At 32.3% G+C, this 20,464-nt stretch overlaps 4 protein-coding genes and 1 non-coding gene across 7 annotated transcripts; 4 read left to right on the plus strand and 1 right to left on the minus strand.

The window, feature by feature from the left end:
* Positions 1 to 1,223: 1,223 nt before the first annotated feature.
* Positions 1,224 to 2,542, plus strand: LOC111890438 (dof zinc finger protein DOF2.5). Of its 2 annotated transcripts, none has more exons than XM_023886557.3 (2): positions 1,224 to 1,456; positions 1,557 to 2,542. In XM_023886557.3, exons 1-2 carry the CDS (start codon positions 1,433 to 1,435, stop codon positions 2,190 to 2,192), a joined length of 660 nt encoding a protein of 219 aa, XP_023742325.1. In that variant the 5' UTR covers positions 1,224 to 1,432; the 3' UTR covers positions 2,193 to 2,542. The 2 variants fall into 2 exon arrangements, with proteins under 2 accessions (XP_023742325.1, XP_023742326.1); XM_023886558.2 differs by having other exon boundaries at positions 1,309 to 1,456; positions 1,603 to 2,542.
* A 3,488-nt stretch (positions 2,543 to 6,030) lies between these two features.
* LOC111890439 (protein LEAD-SENSITIVE 1) lies at positions 6,031 to 7,714 on the minus strand. 2 transcript variants are annotated; one of them, XM_042900457.2, is made up of 3 exons: positions 7,540 to 7,714; positions 7,304 to 7,458; positions 6,031 to 6,940 (listed from the first exon to the last, which is right to left on the minus strand). In XM_042900457.2, the coding sequence occupies exons 2-3, from the start codon at positions 7,395 to 7,397 to the stop codon at positions 6,285 to 6,287; spliced, it is 750 nt and encodes a 249-aa protein (XP_042756391.1). In that variant the 5' UTR covers positions 7,398 to 7,458; positions 7,540 to 7,714; the 3' UTR covers positions 6,031 to 6,284. The 2 variants fall into 2 exon arrangements, with proteins under 2 accessions (XP_042756391.1, XP_023742327.1); XM_023886559.3 differs by having other exon boundaries at positions 7,304 to 7,464; positions 7,540 to 7,713.
* A 6,791-nt stretch (positions 7,715 to 14,505) lies between these two features.
* Positions 14,506 to 14,578, plus strand: TRNAF-GAA (transfer RNA phenylalanine (anticodon GAA)). Its single transcript has one exon. It is a non-coding gene; the product is annotated as a tRNA-Phe (tRNA).
* Positions 14,579 to 14,629: 51 nt separating this feature from the next.
* On the plus strand, positions 14,630 to 17,865 carry LOC111890435 (probable serine/threonine-protein kinase WNK10). Its single transcript, XM_052769616.1, has 7 exons — positions 14,630 to 15,552; positions 15,736 to 15,773; positions 15,869 to 16,096; positions 16,205 to 16,425; positions 16,503 to 16,660; positions 16,746 to 17,049; positions 17,138 to 17,865. Exons 1-7 carry the CDS (start codon positions 15,238 to 15,240, stop codon positions 17,683 to 17,685), a joined length of 1,812 nt encoding a protein of 603 aa, XP_052625576.1. The 5' UTR covers positions 14,630 to 15,237; the 3' UTR covers positions 17,686 to 17,865.
* Positions 17,866 to 18,806: 941 nt separating this feature from the next.
* On the plus strand, positions 18,807 to 19,531 carry LOC111890437 (protein yippee-like At4g27745). The gene is made up of 2 exons (XM_023886556.3): positions 18,807 to 18,999; positions 19,123 to 19,531. The coding sequence occupies exons 1-2, from the start codon at positions 18,907 to 18,909 to the stop codon at positions 19,348 to 19,350; spliced, it is 321 nt and encodes a 106-aa protein (XP_023742324.1). The 5' UTR covers positions 18,807 to 18,906; the 3' UTR covers positions 19,351 to 19,531.
* Positions 19,532 to 20,464: the final 933 nt, after the last annotated feature.

A 20,464-nucleotide genomic window follows, 5' to 3' on the forward strand; every position in this document is an offset into this window, starting at 1 on the left:
TGGCTCACAAGTAAAAAACAAACAAAAAGTAGCAACTTTGGTTATGCTTGGAGCATCATTACATATATTTAAATCACACTTTTTTTTTTCTTTTTTGAAAACATAATGTGACTCGCAGCAAACAAAACAAAACTTTTTCGCTTTAAAGGGTTTTGTAAAGGATAAATCAATATCCCTTTGCAAATAAGTTGTTTATATCACTTGAGTTGGTATAATGAACAACAATAAAGCAATTACTTGGGTTGAAAATATGGCATCACAATCACATCAATCAATATTTTCATTTTTTGTAATTAACTTTTGACTTTTCTTTTGTATTACAGTAACTACATGATGGTCTATATTTTTTTTATATCATCTCTTATGAAGTTACCAAAGCGGTATCAAGTGGTATCCTTCCTCTTTGAGATCGAGGGTTCAAGTCCGGTCCTGAACATAAGTAGAATATGTGTTGTTAGGTGTCCTTCCTCAATCTTATTTGTGATTTCTTAATCTTAGGTGTGAAATTCAAAAAAGGAATCATCATATATGTTGTTTTGGTAATGGGCATTGCTTAATAATGCTTTAGGATCTCCCATGACCCATCTACGTACAACTTGTGGTTTTCTTCCCAAATGGACGTATCTAAATTTGATTGGAAACTGGAAAGCATGAATTAATAATGTTTTCTTGAAATCTCCTGATCAATACATACTATTTAAGATGCAATGATGCTAATTCATTGAACACATGTTGTTTAAAAATGAAGCATCATTACATTTGTCGCCTTTTTTGACATTCCTACCTTGTATTCTTCTTCACCAACTTCCTCTCTCTTTCCAAACTTAACCTAATCTTGACAAGTCGAAACTTGAAAGTGTCATATCATTATCTATAACAGTGTACATAAATATTCCTCCCGCTAGCTAGCTAGCTGCTAAAACCATCAAAGTTGAATCTCGAATCTTGGGAAAACCGATAGTGTAAAGAAGAAGCTATGGTATAATAATATGATATGATGGTTGAGAAAAAGACAAACATAAACATGCCAGAAATTTCGAATATGGAATTATAAAAAAATATATTAAAAAAAAAAAAAAAGGCATTTACGGGTTGTATATTGTTTACGAGGTCAAAAAAGCAAAAACCCACCATCGTCCATTTGAAACAAATTAATTCCTTCCCACTACATTTTTTACATAATATATAATATTAAAAACTCAGAAACCGACTCCCACTATCACTATTATAATTTGATTTCACAAACATTAGTCAACAACAAAGAAAATCCCTTTCCTTTATCTTTCCTTCATCGATCTGTCGTTATCATAATCTTTAACCCTCACCAAATAAATCCAAAAACCAACATTCTTTTCTTTTCCTCGCACACAAACCCACATTTCATCTTCCTCTTCAACAATACCATTCAATTCAACTTGTCTCTTTTGGATTCATGGACGCTTCTCAATGGAAACTGGTGAGTTATTAATTATGTCTTGGCTGTGTTACCAACTGTACAATGTTTTGAAAACAATTAAAAGCCATTTCTTGTTTTTTCTGTTTGTTTGTGGTTTTAGGAAGCTGTTAATAATAATAATAATAATAATAATATTGATCAAGTAGAAGAGAGGAAGGTAAGGCCACAAGAACAAGAACAAGAACAAGGTCAAGCTCAACCTGCAGGTGGTCCTCTCAACTGTCCAAGATGCAAGTCAAGCAACACAAAGTTCTGCTACTACAACAACTACAGCTTAACACAGCCAAGATACTTGTGTAAGGCTTGTCGAAGGTACTGGACTCAAGGTGGCTCCCTCAGAAATGTCCCTGTTGGTGGTGGTTCAAGAAAGAACAAAAGATCTTCTTCATCATCCATCACCACTGATCAAGATACTCAACATCTTAACTTGTCTTTCCAAGTCCAACAACCAGACTATCATCATAACCATAATCATAATCATGGTTTCTCTCAGTTTCTAAAGCTACCCAAGGTTGAAAATAGTAGCAACCAACTAATTAATCCCTTCGGTTCAAATTCAAATCCAGTGTTCAATGTCCAGGTGGATGAGATTAATGGAGGGTTTCAAGAAATATTGTTACCATTTGGAGTCATGATGAACCAACAACACCTTTCATCAACAAGAACAATAAGAGAGGGTGATGCTCAAAACATGGGTTCCACTGGATACTGGACTTCAACTTTTCTCGGTGATTAATTAATTGAACCAAATTATCTGCAAGTTTAATTAGATTGTTTCATCTTTCTTTGCTAATGCATATGATATTTGAATGGTCATCATCACATGGTTGTATGGTCAATCTACTTAATTACAAGATTTTGTAACTTAATTGTACTTTACTAATTACGTCTAAATGATCAGCACTGCACTGCACTGCACTGCAGCATAAGTTGTGTTGTGTTGTGTTGTGTATCTTTAATTACATTTTCTTGGGGATGGGAAATCTCTTCTTCAATGTACAATTAGCTAGCTAGCGTCCTAAGTTTTTACTTATTGTGTGTTTGCCTTGTTTTTCTTTTTATGTATACAAGCAGTTTTTGTGTGTATTCAACGCTTCTTCTAATTAGGCTTTGGGTTGTTTCCTTTTGATTTAATCAGCTTAACAGGTTAATTAGCATTTAATGGGTCTACTTAATCCGAACAAAATGACTTAATGGGTTAAATTAAAAAAAAACCCCAACTTAATATATATTGTTAAATTTGATAAATATTGTGAAATTTGTTTTTGTTATAAACATAAAAATAAAATGTCATTTAGTCTCAATACAAAAGTTATATACTTTTTTTTGAACGGCGGGCAAAATATTATTTAAAACAAAAAAACATAGAAAGACACAAGCGAAAAACTCGAGCCGAATTATAAGAAACAGTCCAAAATAGGCAAGGAGTTCCAAGCATGACAACTTAAACAATTACAATTTGACCTATTTTTAATCCAATTAAAAGTATTAAGCTAATATCATCAGCCATCAACATGATCGCCCGCCACCATCAACATGATCGCCCGCCAAACGCCGGTGGCGGATGCAAAATGTTTTTGTAGGGGTAGCACTAAATTTTTTATTTCGAATAAATCTAAATTAGTAGTGACACTCGTATTTTAAGCCGGTGCATCTAATAGAAAAAACATAAAAAAAAAAAAATTATTTTACACTGCGTGCCAGAATCGGAGCAGTGGCCCGGGACCCCCGGGCTCCACTAAGGTCCGCCACTGTCACCCGCCTCTCATTTATGAAAATCCAAGCATTCCTCACCTTCCAAATCAACCAAAGAGTTGTTTAAACTAGATACAATATCAGCTTCATCGTTTTTTTTTATCTCCGATGGTTGATTTGAGAAGCCCCATCAAATCATGACATAAGCTCGATAAAACTTATATATACAACCGGGGGCGGACGCACATAGAGGTGTGTATGTGCCTCACTTATTGGAAAAATTCTACATATTTAATATATAAATTGGTTGAAAAAAAAAAAGTCTTTTCTCTTGTTTTAGTGAAACAGTCACCCAACAAAACATTAAACAATAGAGTAACATACAAATATGGTCTGGTCCCTATATTTTACTTAGAGTTTCTATTTTAGTCTATTTTTTTGGAATATTTTCAAAAATCTTTCTTAACTTTGGTTTCTATTTGGCTGTCCCCTATTCAAATAAGATGACTTTTGATCCTTTTCTAGAAATTGTAATTAATAATTAATGATTAATATGTCATGAACCATTTCATTGCAACCGAAAAAAAAATTGTATTTGAATGTATTTTTGTGCTCCCAATCTATTTAAATCCTAGATCTACCACTATATTTTAACTATGGTTTTTGGTATTACTTGTTCTATTTTGCTAGTCTCATGCACACCTTATGTATGCTTAAACTATTCCAAACCAAGAAAAGGTGTTGGGTATACTTTATAATAAAATAAGGGTGTTATAGGGTGTGTGTTTATATTTTTGTATGTTTTCCTACGTAGGTGTGTACTTGTGCACATTTAAGTTTGGTTGCTATTAAACAATTGGTCCATTCATATCATTATATTGAATTATTGTTGAATGTTGATCATCTTTATATGGTTTGAGTTTATGGGTTGGTGTTTTGAGAATGGTCAGAGCCAGACCATGTTATTTGTTAAATAAAATAATCCATGTAATTTGTGTGGAATGAATATGGGATATCTATTCTTGTGGGGTTTACTATGATCATAACTTTGTACTATTGTCGATACCATTTGTAATTAATTAGTTTCTTAGACAGCTCCTATAGCACATCATCATCATGTGATAGCTTGTTGAAAAGAGTTAATAAAGATATTCAAACTTAAACATTAATTTATTAGTTATAAGGTAAAATTGTTATATTATATATTTGTGTGTATATTGTGGTAAGTTGTTATGCAGGAGAATGATATACACGGGTCAATGGATCAATGGGTAATACCCGAAGTCTAGTGGGTCGATGTATATAATGTGTTAAATGGTTTCATTTGTAGCTACCAAGATATTTTTCCCGTCTGTTTCTCTCAGTTTCTCTTTCATCTTGAGTTAGGGTTTTCGTTTAGGGTTTGTTCATAAGTCATTGTCACACTAGATTTGTAATATGAGTGTGAGTGATTTTGTAGAGAGGTTTTACTTGTAATCTGTTGATGTAAACCATCTGTTTCATAGTGAATGAAATGATGATGTTGGGAAGATCTTGTGTTGATTACGTTTCTTTACATGGTATCAGAGCTTAGGCTCCTTCGTTGTTCATGTGACGTTCGTTGATTTGCGCTTGTTCGTCTCACGATCGCACTGGTAATTTCTGAACTCTTTTCTTTATTTGCTCTTTGATTGACACAGTTGTTTGTTTAATCATGAGTTCGTGTGAACTCTGATCTTCTATTTCATCAACTGTGTTCTTCTTGATGTTCGTTTTGATTTAGGGTTTTCTCTGGAAAATCAAATCGAACATCTGTTTCTTTTGGATTTGGTACTGCGAGATTGTTTGTGATCTTGTAGGTTACTTCTGTGAAGATCAAATCAAGGTTGTCTACAAGACTGGTTGTGAACAACGATTAAGCCAAATCGATTAATCTCTGAGTCTGAAATAACTCACTAGGGGTTAGAGTTCATCACTGATAAACCCTAGTTGAGAACGGACAAAGAGAGTCGATCCCTGCACTTGACTCGTCCTAAAAGGCTTTGTGAGCAATTTCTTGTTCTTTTCTTTCTGTCTTATATATATGTTTGTGAAGATCCTGGTGTTCTGTGTGTATTAGTTGTTTTCTTTTGTATATCTGGTTTATTTCTTCCTCTGTACTGGTTGTCTTGGGCCCCGACATACGTGGTGACCATCTGGACATAAGATCAGTTCAGGGGCAAGTTTTCTTGATTTCCTTCTTGTTGTTTTTGGTTCATTTGCTTCTATGACGGGTGGCTCAACTGATCCACCTAGTGGAAGTGGGAAGGATGATCAGATTAATTTTGATGATCCTCTCTACATTCACCCTTCTGATAATGTTGTTACTTCTATAATTACAATCAAGTTGACTGGTAATGAAAACTTTAGGTTATGGAGGAGTTCCATTTCTAGGGTTCTTAAGGCAAGAAATAAGTTAGGCTTTGTTGATGGTACTTGTAAAAAGAGCAGTGTTGATGAGTCAAAGAAAACTAAATGGGATACGGCTAATGTTGTTGTTTGTTCTTGGTTGTTGTCTTCCATCTCTGACTCAATTTATCAGAGTCAAGCTTATTCTAAAGTAGCAGAGGATATTTGGGAAAATCTTTTTGAAACTTACAATAAGCCTGATGGATCTGTGAAGTCTAGTGGGTCGATGTATATAATGTGTTAAATGGTTTCATTTGTAGCTACCAAGATATTTTTCCCATCTATTTCTCTCTGTTTCTCTTTCATCTTGAGTTAGGGTTTTCGTTTAGGGTTTGTTCATAAGTCATTGTCACACTAGATTTGTAATATGAGTGTGAGTGATTTTGTAGAGAGGTTTTACTTGTAATCTGTTGATGTAAACCATCTGTTTCATAGTGAATGAAATAATGATATTGGGGATGTAAACCATCTGTTTCATAGTGAATGAAATAATGATATTGGGAAGATCTTGTGTCGATTACGTTTGTTTACATAGCTTTATAATTATAATAAATAGACACATGTTTGAATGTAATTTTGATGAATTCATTAGTCCCATTTGTAATAAAAACCTAAAACAAAAACCCGTAACAATCTACAAACTATATCCATCAAATCCAAAAAAAAAAACAAAATGTAAAAATTAAGCCAATGAGATGAATTCCATTCATTTTTGTTGTTTTAGATGATCGAGCTTCACCCCCAAATCCTCCACATTTACCTTAACAACATCATCTCTAACTCCAATATCAGTTGCGTATCTGGTGATGCAATACATGCCAGCTGTCACAGTAACAACCACCGGAGTTGGTATCACAAATTTCAGTGGAGACGTCAGAATAGCCGCCACCGGAACACCCAATACAGATGAAATCTGTCCGCTTCTTCCAAACCCTGACCCAGCCTCAGCCTCCTTTCCAACAATCAAAATCCCTGTCTTGCAATATAAAGCAAAATCCTCACAGTTGTTCCTAAACACATCATAATTCCCAAATCCATTATGAAGCAGATACATGGCTCTGTGGATGACTGTATCCACTTCATCATCTGACGTGGCAGTGGTGCAACTGCCACCTCGTACTTTGGCACAGAATGCAACTTTGCTTACACCGTATTCAAACCGATAGAGGTCCCCATTTTGGAGGAAGCAGTCCAGGCAGGATATCACAACTCCACTTCCTGGTTGTCTAAATCCACAGTCTGCTGCATATGCTTTACATGTTGTTGAGGTTGTTTTTGACATTATAATGTCATCAGAAGCAAAACAGCTTTTCTTAGGATCACTCGTAAAATGGACCACTTTGTTACCTCCAACATAGATGCCTGCATTATATTAGTACAAATTCAGGATTCTTTTCTTTTCAAAACAAGAGCCAAGTTTATGCTTTTGGGATCAAACAATCTTTAGCTACCATATTGATATCAAACACTAAAAAACACATATCATACAACTTCTCATCAATTGCATTGGAGACCAATACCGAAGATGTACAAGATTAGAATTGAACTCAAAAAAGCAAAAATTCAGCAATGGAGTTTTAAATTTGAATTACTTGAAACGAAAACAAGTTTATGGATGTATGTATGTATATTCAAGATGTTGAAGATATTGACAAAACCCTCATTCGAATCGATGAGAAATGGAGACATACTGAGAAGCAGAGAGAAAGATGAAAAACGAAATACCATGGTGAGAGTAAGCAAAAACGGCTCTGTAAGTGTAGATGTGGTCGCCTGGTTTGATCTCATTCCTTTCGATTTTGTTTGAAAGAAACCCCATTTTTTTTTCTTAATCTCTTTCTATATCTTCTACTTCTTCTTTTTGTTTTGATCGTAAATTCCTGCAACTGTTTCAGTCCATCACATTCCGAAACTTGTTGAAATAATAAGAGAAAATTGCAATTGGGCAAAAACACACTTACTTGGAGGAATGTGATTGGCTCACAAAAACAACCGATCAACCGTTACCAAGATGAATGTGATTATGAATTATGAAGGCATAGAAGAAGATAGAAGATGGGGGTTTTTATATCGTGTGTGTAGGGTTTTCACTTCAGTGGCAAGTCCCCACATTTTCTTTGGGTCCTATTCAAATTCATGCCCGGTTCAGTTCTTGTTTGGGTATCCACGAAAGAGTATATACGCTTATTTTAAATATATTTTGTTTCCTCAGATAATAATAAAATTATAGCATATTTTATTTAGTATTTACTAGTATAATTCTAATTGTTTTTTTTTTTTTGGATTTAATAGCTTTTGAATACGTTTTTGTGTCAATTTATTATATACCAACACTTTGATTTGTTAAACACTTTCAATTTATCATATACTTATTTTCTTTTAATTGTTTATCATTTGCATTATGTATTTATGTTTTCTCTAAGGATCATTTATATTACTATAAATTATCTTCTAGGTTACATATTCCTTTTATATGTTAAGATTGTGTTTACTTTCCTATTGCAAGAAAATAGATCGCTTAGGCCGGAAGGTATACCTTTCTTTCATTTTTTTTTTCGGCTTTATATTTCATCATCTTTTACTTCCTCTTATTTTTATCTTTTTAAATATATTTTATACCAATATTATATATATATATATATATATATATATATATATATATATATATATATATATATATATATATATATATATATATATATATATATATATATTTGTAAAAAATTAATAACCATAAATTTCAATATATTTTTTTATAATTTTTTAGTATATATATAATCTAATTAAATATTGTAAAAACTGGAAAAAAAAAAAAAAAAAAAAAAAAAAAAAAAAAAAAACGTCTATAAGATGTTGCCCAATCAGGACAGGAGAGAGAACACGAGAAAGGTACCTCGCTCGGGAAACTATCGCACCCAGGTCTTGGGTATAGTTCAACATTGATATGTAGTATAGTAGTATATTATGTGATCTTAGTATTGCTAAAATTGATGAAGAGAGCAGTGACCTTAGAATTTCTATAAACTATTTCTTTATTAAAAAATTTTGAAGAGAGAAAATGCATTTTTTTTTCTAGAAAGATAGATGATTAGAGGTGTATAACCATCTACAATCCATAACACTATCTTTTATACTAACACATATATTTACTGTGTAAAAGATAATGGTAACACTAAACTTATCCAAACTATTACATTATAATTAAATTTAAAATGAAGATTCTATGCATATTTTTATTTATCTTTATGATATTACAAAAACAACTCTTCTATTTATTAAGCTTTTAGAAACTCTATACGTAGCTTTTTATTAGTATAGATATATAAAGTATATTATTAAAAATCTTTAAACAACATTAATTATTAATATATAATTATTTGACGTATTATTGAAACAACCATTTTTATTATAATACAAAATTAAATTTAAAACAAATCAAAAATAAACTAAATAGAAGAAATAAACTAAAAATGTGTAACTTTAAAGTTGAGGGACTAAATTGTACTAATGAAACTTTAACACTATATTTAATATTTATAAATAGTATAACACTATATTTAGTGTTATACTATTCACCAACAGTGTATATAATGTTAGGTGTAGTGTGGGGATGGATCACTATAATCTAACTTTTAGTATAAAAGTATATTTTTAATGAATGGTTGGAGATGTCCTAAAATATATTTTCCCAAAACTTTACGATATTGAATTGCAGCAGATTATGTAATTTCCAGCAGGTTATATGTTGATGTGGAAGGGGTTGTCCAGAGGTCTTTGTAGTGAAAATGGGCTATAAGAATGGGTTTAGAGAGTTTGAAACTTGCTGATTTATTGCATGTTTATAATGGTTTATCACACGTTTTGTTCATGATCGGTGGACTTGGATCGTAGATAGTTTGAGAAGTTTTTGTTGGGTTTTATACAAACAATCATGTATGTGCATGCAACCCTAATTTAGATCTATGTATTCACTATTAGACATACAACAAATGAACACAAAAGGAAACCCTAACATGCATCTAATATTTCAACAATCACAAACAAAAGGGATTAGAATACATACCTTTGTTGCTATATAGTAATAACAACTAAATCTTGAAGTTCCTTTGCTCTTGAGAACAAGTACCACAAATCTAGTACCTCGAATGTCTCACAAACACACAAGATTGAAATGATGAATATGAGAGAGAGGAGAGAATGTAACTAGCACTAGAAATCATCTCTTCTAGGGTTTCTCAAAGGGTTGGACGAATTCTTAAGTATAGGGGGTCTTTTTATACTTGAGGCCAACTAGGGTTTCAAGGTGGAAACCCTAATCCCTTATCTTAGGGCCTAAGCAAGCCCATGGACCTCCTTGCATTAGGCCTTGGACGATAACTCCTAGATCCATCTAGGATTTTCGATCTAGCCCTAACAAGGGTAATCCAATGGCCCAAAGCCTCAACTATCAAATAATTACAAAACAACTCATGTACTTTTAATCAGTGCACTTAATCCCAAAATTAATTCCAAATTAATTTCTGTTTAAATAATAATTAATAATATGATTCCAAATCAATATATTATTCATATAATATATTAATAAATCATATTTATGCCCCAATTTCTTATTCTTAATAATAAACTTTAGGGTTTATATATAAATTACGAAAATTAAGACATTAATTTTAAATTTTAAATAAACCAAATAACTAGATTTAATATTTATCTGTTAATTAACTTTTAATTAATTAATTAAATCTTGTAATGATTATCTAATTAAATTAAACAATTAATTTAATCCTAATCCAAATCCCTCTAGATTTCAAAAATTAGGGAATACGATAATTTCCTTATTTTTCTCAGTTATCCAATAAGGCAACTATTATCCAAAACAAAGAAACCCTAAAAGGGACTAGCAAATTTCGAAATTTTAAGGTAGGAGGCTAGGGTTTCCAAAACCCTAACCCTAATTTCAATTAGGGTTCATGGAGGCTAGGGTTTTTCGAAAACCCTATGAACCAAAACCCTAAAATCGAAAATTTTGGCCTTTAGGGTTTAATGGCTATAAACCCTAATTTGCAATTCAACTATTATAGCTATTCAATTTAAACAAAACCAATCACTCTGATACCACTGTTGGGTTTTAGGTAAAACAAATAAATTAGAAAACAATTCCTAAGTTCACATGCAACCTACTTTGGATCTATGTTTTAACTATTGAACATATAACTTTGAATTGCAAAACAAGAACCCTAAAGGAGAGAGGCTATTTTCAAAAATAACTAACTAGGGTTTAAGAGTTACATACCTTTCAATTGTTATAGTAAACAATTGATAATCCTCTTGAACTTGATCTTCTTGGAAGCCTAGCACCACAAATGTAATGCCTCTAATGGAATCACACCCAAGAACTAGCAAGAAGGAAACTTGAAGGAGAGAGGGTAGGGTATGCAAAAATCGGCCTAGGGTTTCTTCCAAGGTAGGAGTGGCCGAATTTAGGAGCTAGGAGACTCCTTATATAGCTGAGGGATCTAGGGTTTTGGGAAAACCCTAATACTCCTTTGCTTGGGGCCTAAGCTAATCCAAAGGCCTTATCCAAAGCCCCTTGGACGAAATCCTTAGGGTCTCCCCTATAGATTTCATCCACCTCCCTCCAAGGAGGTTCTGGAGCCTTCCACTTAACTATCTGATAATTGCAAACTAGTCCCTGCACTTTATAATTAATACTTTTAACCCCAAAATTAATTCTGATTAATTTCTGGCTAACTATTAATTAAACATAATGATTTCTAATTAATATATTAATATTAATAAATCATTTATATTAATTTATTAATCTTATAAATTAATATATCTCCTTTCATAATTTCCTTGTCCAGTTGCTAGGTTTGAGGGCAACCTAAAAGGACTGTGTTGCTATCAATTCAAGTACATACCAATTATAGTTATGGGCTTAGACACCTAATCCAACATCGTGAACCACCAACAAAATGCAAGGAACATGGGGGGGGGGGGGGGGGGGAACCGTGTGAATTGTTGCGGGAGGAGGCATTTGGCAAACGTAGGGGAGAAGAAGGAACTGTCAAAAACTTGTAAATAGCAAGTTATTGCGGCCAAGATTGCATCTGAGGAAAATCGGAGGGCTGAAAATGAGGGATCGGTTATCTACTCCCAATGCTTGTGATATTAGTAATAGTGGGAGGAAAATGAATTAATGTATTTCAAATTAATATTATTTTGATGATTCAATGCCATAAAATTATAATGGAATCCATCACCACCTAAGCAAAAATTGGCATCAATTCTCTATTCCATTCAACAACATATGGAAATGCTATCATCCATCACCTACATCTTAGAAAATTCCTCCACCACCTATGAACGGCTATCAAATTTGAAAAAACAATTTAAAATTTAATAACCCAGTTTGAAAAAACTAATTTACAACACAACTGAAATGATTAAATTCAAGCTCGCCAACAATCAAACATATACCACGTACTAGAATTCAAGTTGAGATGATGTGGTTATAACTCAAAGTCTCAAACTACCCAACCTGATTTAGATTACCACCTTTGAATATCATATTCAAGAGGCTGATGATGAAACCGCAGAAGCGTTTTTTTAGTAAAATACGTTGTTAGAAGAAAGCAACAACAAAGCGGGGATAACTCAGTTGGGAGAGCGTCAGACTGAAGATCTGAAGGTATCAAAGTCGAGTAATAATAGTTGGACGTTGAAGATCTTGTAGAGTTGCAAATTGGCGATACGTTAAACATGAAAATTACCCGATCGATATTTGGGATTCAAGCGATATTGAAACCGAACGATGCAACACAATGATAGATGTTTGTGATAAAGTGTATAGGAACCCGAGCTCAAATTCGGCTCGCCATGAAACCATATAAGGAGGTTGGACACGTACCAACAACAAGGATGATGATATTTATCTTTTCAAGGGATGTAACAGAAGTTTGACTGATCGTGAATCAACAATCTACGAAGATAGAGGATAAATATGACATCGGTCCTGTTTATGACACTTATTATGAATATGACATTGATATGGAAGGTGAAACATATGTTGACATAAATGATTTGGTCGTATAAATTAGGAGGGCACCTTGAAAAACATGATGTGAAGGATAAGTCCAAATACATTAATATAAAGGCCAATAGGTTTGGCATGCATAATTTTATCGAGTCAAAAAAAGACTTAACAACCACTTGAGAGAAGATATTTTTAGAAATTAAGTGTACATATAGTTTTTTTAATAAATACAAAATGTATGGTTAAATGATGGATTTCATTCGCAACAACATACAATCAATGTTTTAAAAACCGGTTTTTTTAGTTGAACCGGTATGGTGACCGGTTCCCGGTTCAACCGGTTCGACCGCCGGGTGAACCGAATTCTATATTTTTCATGTTTTTTTATTTTCCTACACATACATATATAAATTATGAATTTGATTTTAAAAGTTCAAAAATTAAATATACATATAAAAATAATTTGTAGATAAATTCAAATACATTAAAATAACACATAACCATAAGTTTTAGTGTTTTACATCAATCCATATACGTCAAAATGAAAATAAAATATAATACCGAAACAAAAGAGAGTTTTAGATGAATACAAACACATCAAAAAAATTTATAAAATTTACCATATGTTTTTATTTAGAAAAAACTAAATAGATTTGAAAAAAAAATCACCAAAGTTTATTATGTAAATGGTTCTTTTTCATGTGGTTTTATTAGGTTTAACCGATTCAACCGGTTTATTTTGACCGGTTCAACCGGGTTTTTCTAAAAACCGACCGGTTCAATCCGGTTCAGAAATAAATATAAAACCGGTAATAGTTGAAACACTCTCTCTTCCGGTTCCCGGTCCAACCGGTTCGACCGATCGGTTCAAACCGATTTTTAAAACATTGCATACAATACCCAAGTTATGGAGCACGGAGGCCATAACTTATGGCCTTCCCACCTTTGTCAATTACCTAGTGGTGCGAAGAAACATGGGAAGATAATAAAGAAAGAAAGAAGAAACATGGAAAAATGGGAAGATAATAAAAAAGAGAAAACCAATTGTATACCAAAAGGTTCCAAAAAATAGGAAAGAAAAGAACTTTAAAATGAGATCATCAATATTTAGATATTTTCCAAAATAATAAGTTCAAGTTTGTGAGTTTTCAAGAAAGATCGTAACATTAAAATTTCAGAAATCGCATCATTAAGTGATCAAAGTCATATATTTTGAGTGGAAGGAAATTGTTGATGTTTTGATCAAAAGGGATACAAAGAATAATGAGTTTTTAGAAGGACTTACACTTTGAGATGGAACAATGTTGGACATCTCATAAAAAATAAAATACCTAACATGAAAAACAAGGCGCTAATGAAATTTACTAATTACATGAAAATTCTAGTGTGGAATTTTTTTTATCAATTGCATACCGGTATTAATAGTGGGAAGAAAATGAATTAATGTATTTCAAATTAATATTATTCTGATGATTCAATGCCATAAATAAAATTATAATGGAATCCATCACCACCTAAACAAAAATTGGTGTTAATTCTCTATTCCGTTCAACAACATATGGAAATGTTATCATCCATCACCAACATCTTAGAAAATTCCTCCACCAGTTATGAACGACTATCAAAGTTGAAAAATACAATTTAAAATTTAACAATCCACTTTGAAAAAACTAATTTACAACACAACTGAAATGATTAAATTCAAGCTCACCAACAATCACACATATACCACGTATTGGAATTCAAGTTGAGATGACGTGGTTATAACTCAAAGTCTCAAACTACCCGACCTGATTTACATTACCACCTCTCAATATCATAATCGAGAGAGTGATGATGAAACCGCAGAAGTATTGTTTAGTATAATACGTAGTTAGAAGAAAGCAACAACAAAGCGGGGATAGCTCAGTTGGGAGAGCGTCAGACTGAAGATCTGAAGGTCACGTGTTCGATCCACGTTCACCGCATTAAAATCTTTTGTTTTTTAGTTTAAGATTATACGCACTGACTTGCAATTTTTTGTTTTTATGTTTGTTTTCTGTTTCACATTCCACTTCCACTTCCACTGACAGACAGCAATCAGCAATCTAAACCCGTACAGGCGTACAGGTGTTTGTGTGATGCGATTTTTCCGCCGCTCGCCTCCTCCCTCTTCCATTTTCTCCTTTCTCAAAAACTCTGAAATTATCCATTTTCCCTTTTTCTTCTCGTTTTGTTCCCTTTGAATTCCGTTACCAATAATTTTTTGATCTTCAACCTCCAGATTCCCCACTTTTCCTGTAGAAAGGGATAAAAAGAACTCCACTACCAAAATCTCCCTTTTTCCGAATCCATATATTATGACATGATGGTTTTTGATTTCTTCTAAGAACGCAGGGAATGCAAAACAAGGAGATTGATTGTAACGATGATGACAGAAGAACGACAGGAGGGAAAATGATGGTTTTAGATTGGTTTGAATAGATTGAAGGAAAATTGGAAATTCAAGAAAGAAAGAATCATCAGGAGGATTTAATTTTATTTTTTATGGTGTGATGGCACATAATAAAAGTCCCTTGTTTATTATTGTTTCCCTGTTGTGGTGGTCGTCATCAAGGAAGCTTGCGAATGATGTTGTCCTTTTCGGATGTCGATCTCGATTCAATACGCGATCGGCATTCGATTATTCGTATTCAATTACTTCCGAAACCCACGTCCCCTTGTGATCTCTCTAATCTTATTGCGTTTTTCTTTTTCTTCTTCTTCTTCCCAATCTTTTTATCTTTCTGCTACTGGGATGAGTAGTTCTGGTGGTGGGTTGAACCTAGGAGAGGGGTTACTTTTTCCTGGCAAAATTTGTTGTTGTAAAGATAATAATGGGTTGTTTGGAGCTGTTTGTAACGAGTCTCCTGATTCAGAAGCTCATTATGTTGAAAAAGACCCCAGAGGTCGATACGTTCGGGTATTTCGTTTTATGTTAATTTGCTTACACATATATAATATCATCCATCCATTTATTATCATGCCTAATTACTTATTAATTAATTATGTTGTTTTCCTGCAATTCCGACTGAATTTAAGTGTTATATATATATATATTATCCATTCATTCATTCATGGTTTTTGTTTCATGTTCCATTTACAGTACTCTGAAGTTCTGGGCAAAGGTGCATTCAAGACTGTGTATGGTTTCATAATGTTTAGTAGAAGAAGCTCTAGTTTTTGATTCCGTTTGTAACATTTTGTTAATAAAGGATTTTGATTTTGATTTTTAATAGGTACAAGGGATTCGACCAGCTTGAAGGAATTGAAGTTGCCTGGAATCATATGAAGATTGATGCTGTGATGCAGTCACCACAAGACTTGGAAAAATTATATTCAGAAGTTCATCTTCTTAGATCATTAAAACACAATAACATCATCAAGTTCTTTGATTCATGGGTTGATCATAAGAAGAAAAATGTAAATATGATAACTGAGCTCTTCACATCCGGAAGCCTTAGACAGTAAGAAAGAAATAATCCATTCGATATCATATATATATATATATATATATATATATATATATATATATATATATATATATTACTCGACTCTTAATTTGCACTTATTAGATATCGGAAGAAACATAAAACAGTTGATTTGAAAGCCATCAAGAAGTGGGCAAGACAAATTCTAAATGGTCTTCACTACCTTCACAGTCAAAATCCACCTGTGATTCACAGGGATTTGAAATGTGACAACATATTTGTTAATGGGAACAATGGAGAAATCAAGATCGGTGATCTTGGATTGGCAACTGTCATGCAACAGCCAACTGCCAAGAGTGTTATTGGTATTAATATTTCTTAAAAAAAAAAACATGTTCTTCAAGTGTAGTATGAATTTAATGTTGTTTTTTTTTTTGACTAGGAACACCTGAATTCATGGCACCGGAGCTTTATGAAGAGGAATACAACGAACTTGTTGATATATATTCTTTTGGGATGTGTTTGTTGGAAATGGTGACATTTGAGTACCCTTATAGCGAATGCAAAAATCCAGCTCAAATCTATAAGAAAGTAACATCAGTAAGTTTTGGAAATGGTAAAATTATGAATGGAATGAAATAAGTTAAATGATTGTTTGTTTGTTTAAAAAAAAAAAAAACTACAGGGGATTAAACCAGGTTCTCTTAGCAAAGTGGGTGATTCTGAACTGAAGGGATTCATAGAAAAATGTCTGGTTCCAGCAACTGAAAGATCATCTGCTGGAAAGCTTCTTGAAGATCCTTTTCTGAAAGAGCCAACACCAACAGCAGCACCAAGATCATTGAATTTCATGGAGATTGATCAATTAAACACCAAAAATGGAGTTGCTGAATTCAAGAGGATTCATCAGCAAAACGAGTTCAGGTTGAAAGGGATAAAGAATGATGACAATTCGGTTTCTTTGACCTTGCGGATTGCTGACCCATGTGGTGAGAAGCTTTTTAATTTAAAAAAAAAAATTAAAAAAAAGTTATAAGATAAAAAAAGAAAGGGATTGATTGATTGATTGATTTGCAGGTGGGGTGAGGAACATACACTTTTTGTTTTACCTTGATAGCGACACTCCACAATCTGTCGCGATTGAGATGGTGGAACAGCTTGAATTAGCAGATCATGATGTGTGTTTTATTGCTGAGTTTATCGATTACTTGATCACAAAAGTCATACCTGGTTGGAAACCTAATTCAAGGGGGGATAAAGAAGATTCAGAAACATCGGATGCATCGATGGGTGAAAATGATGTTAGGATTTGTGAAATGGAGGTTAGGGATTTGTACTATGGTGGGTATGGATTAGAATGTGTAAAAAGGATTAATGAAGATTTTGCAGATGAGGTTGAGTCGATGAGCATGATAAACAACGCTTCATTTCTTTCTTTATCATGTAATGAAGATGAAGATGAAGATGATGATGAGATGGAAGTACATAAAGATATTGAAGAGGATGATGTGGAATTGAGGCTAGGAATTGAAGCAATTGAAGCACAGTATCAACAGCTGAGTATAGAGCTCAAAAGATTGAGGGAGGAGGCAGTGGAAGCAACCAGAAAGAGATGGATTAAATGAACAAATTAATTAATTAATTAATGTGATCGTAAATTAATAGCATGTGTGTGTGTGTGTGTAGGTTTAGCTAGGGTGGTTTCTGGAAGTTCTGTTAAAAAACCATAATGTTTGGGCTATAACCCAAGAATTTATTTCTTTCTCTTTTTATTTCAAATGCGTTCTAGATGTTTTGCTTCGTTACATCTTAATGGTAGTCTTGTTTCTTTTCGATAATGACGTTTTTATATAGGGATTATTAGTTTATCTTCTTAATTATATATCTAACAAAAAGAAGATGAAACGAATCAAATATACTTGTGATAGTAGAGAGTTTCTAAACAAAAATTGTTTCATAATGAAATTGGATTCCTTTTGTGTTGTTAGGAACATCACATGACGTTAATTTTATATATTCACAAAATCATTGTAGACTATTATATATATATATATAATTCCTAATGCACACCAATTATTCATAGTCAATTCTAATAAAAAAGATGGTGAATAGATTTGATAGGTAATTATGTCAAGTCCATAGGATACTCTATAAGTGAATACTAACAACATCAAGAATACACGTACAGAACTTAGACCCATGTATTACATGGGTTATTTAAAAAAAATATATATAAAATTTTAACAATTTTAAAAGGTTGAATTTGTAAGAATAATGAGAAAAATTTTGAATTATTAAAATTAATGAGGCTTTAATGTATTGAATATATTATATATATATATATATACCATTTTTAATAAATACCTTACATATATATTACTTTACATATTAAATGTGAAATTTTAATTTAATAAAATGAAAAATACAATAAAATGACAAGTAAAAAATAGAAAATTTAAAAATTCTACAAAATGTCATGTGTCCAAATGAATAAGAAGAGAACATATGGCAAAAAAACCTTCATTTATTATAGTAAATTATATTATACTAGTTATGACCCGTATATTTATTATAGTAGATTATATTATATTTGACGTTTAAGTCGACAGGAAAACCATTTTCTTGAAATAGCCTCTTGGTTTGCAATTTGGAATGGCGTTTTTCGTTTTCCATTTACCTTTTATTTAATTAATTAATGTCCTCTTTTTTTTATTTTTAAATTAAGGTGAGATTCGTATGTCATATCAATTATCACCATCAAACCACTATTTTATTCGATAATTTCTTGAGTGATTCGGTCTTTATTCCTTCCTTTTACTCAACCTCCATCCCAAATTAAATCCAAAATGGCAGATACGGTCGCTCCTAGGTTGTACGCCTGCTACAACTGTCACTCCCATGTTGCCCTTCATGACGATATTGTCTCCAAAACTTTCCAGGTATTATACTTAGTATATATATTATGTATCTTCATAAATTGTTTTCATCATATATGCATGATGATTACATATCTGAGTTTAGTTTTGTTTGTATATAAATTATAAAATATGGAGTATTTATAGGCAAGACATGGGAGAGCTTTTTTGTTTTCTCACGTGATGAACGTGGTGGTGGGTGAGAAAGAAGACCGACATCTGATTACTGGATTACATCGAGTGGCAGATGTGAGTTGCTCAGATTGTGGGGAGGTGTTAGGATGGATGTACGACAAAGCATATCAGGAATCTCAAAAGTATAAAGAAGGAAAAACGGTTTTAGAAAAGTTTAAGATCGTCAAACACAACTGGTAATTAATTGCATATATGTATCATTTTTATTGTTCCTTATTTGTGAATTGTGATTGATCATTTGTAGGTATTATTAAGTAAAGCACTCTTGTTAGGTTCTCTAGCTAGCTTCTTAAAATATGTATTTTGAAACTTGTTTGCTTTTCAAATGGATCGTTGTGAACAAGTAGAAAAAAGAAGTTTGATATAGAATCTTGTTTTGATCATCTGTTTGTGTTTGGTACAGATAAGGTTTGTTAGGATATCTAATTTAAGGTTTGTTCCGATATGTGTGTATTATCAATTAGTTTGTCAAAAATTACAGCTAGTTTAAACTTTAAATTATAATGAATATTATTGGTTCATTGGCTTTTTTTTCTTTTTTTTTTCTTTTTTTTTTTAAAATTAAAGAAATTTAATTTCTCAATATTTAATTTCTCAAAATGAAAATAAAAAGACGAACAAGTAAGTTTCTTGGAAGTTGGAACTACTTATGAAAGAGGACCATTACTAATCATCATAAAAAAAGAAAATAATTTTAATATGAAAATAAAGAATCTGGTATAAACGAAAGCGAAAAGAGATGAGTCAACGTGAGTGTTATAGTCGATAAAGTGGAATCCAACAAGTTTCCTACAACCAGAAGAATTTAATATTAAAGAAAACTTCTTGAAAATAAATTCACAAATTTATGTTGAATGTCCGTTTGATCCTTGAAATATTTAAAAGTATATGTTTTTTTAAATATAAAAATAATATTGTTTTTAAATTTAATATAATAATTTGTATACTAAGTTGATATACTATGACCGTCCGTGTTTCTAAGCTAAACATTAATTTAATGGTATAATAGTTAGGGTCAGCACTTATAACCACTTTTTAATAATAAATAGGAATTATTTGAATATTATGTGCCTTATATTTAATTATAAGATATAATAAGTTAAAAATAAAAATAAGCGTCAAAAATAAAATAATAGATAGGTCTAATATCTATGAAGAAAGTTGTAGTGGTCGGAACAAGGATTCCGGAGATATAAAGAACGCCGAAATCCGAGTTATAACGAAGAAGATATGACATGTCGAAGTTTCGCGTCAAAACCGGCACGACACTTGGAAACGTAAAAAGTTAGTTTAT

Source organism: Lactuca sativa, chromosome 3 (assembly GCF_002870075.4).
Source record: "Lactuca sativa cultivar Salinas chromosome 3, Lsat_Salinas_v11, whole genome shotgun sequence".
Taxonomy (NCBI): Eukaryota; Viridiplantae; Streptophyta; class Magnoliopsida; order Asterales; family Asteraceae; genus Lactuca; species Lactuca sativa.

Coding starts and splice junctions, on each gene's coding strand:
- LOC111890439 (XM_042900457.2), bottom strand. CDS start 7,397: ATGGGGTTTCTTTCAAACAAAATCGAAAGGAATGAGATCAAACCAGGC. Junction 6,941..7,303: donor TTTTGCTTACTCTCACCATG/GTATTTCGTTTT, acceptor AATATAATGCAG/GCATCTATGTTGGAGGTAAC.
- LOC111890435 (XM_052769616.1), top strand. CDS start 15,238: ATGTCGATCTCGATTCAATACGCGATCGGCATTCGATTATTCGTATTC. Junction 15,553..15,735: donor CCAGAGGTCGATACGTTCGG/GTATTTCGTTTT, acceptor TTCCATTTACAG/TACTCTGAAGTTCTGGGCAA. Junction 16,097..16,204: donor ACATCCGGAAGCCTTAGACA/GTAAGAAAGAAA, acceptor TGCACTTATTAG/ATATCGGAAGAAACATAAAA.
- LOC111890438 (XM_023886557.3), top strand. CDS start 1,433: ATGGACGCTTCTCAATGGAAACTG. Junction 1,457..1,556: donor ACGCTTCTCAATGGAAACTG/GTGAGTTATTAA, acceptor TTGTGGTTTTAG/GAAGCTGTTAATAATAATAA.
- LOC111890437 (XM_023886556.3), top strand. CDS start 18,907: ATGGCAGATACGGTCGCTCCTAGGTTGTACGCCTGCTACAACTGTCAC. Junction 19,000..19,122: donor TTGTCTCCAAAACTTTCCAG/GTATTATACTTA, acceptor GAGTATTTATAG/GCAAGACATGGGAGAGCTTT.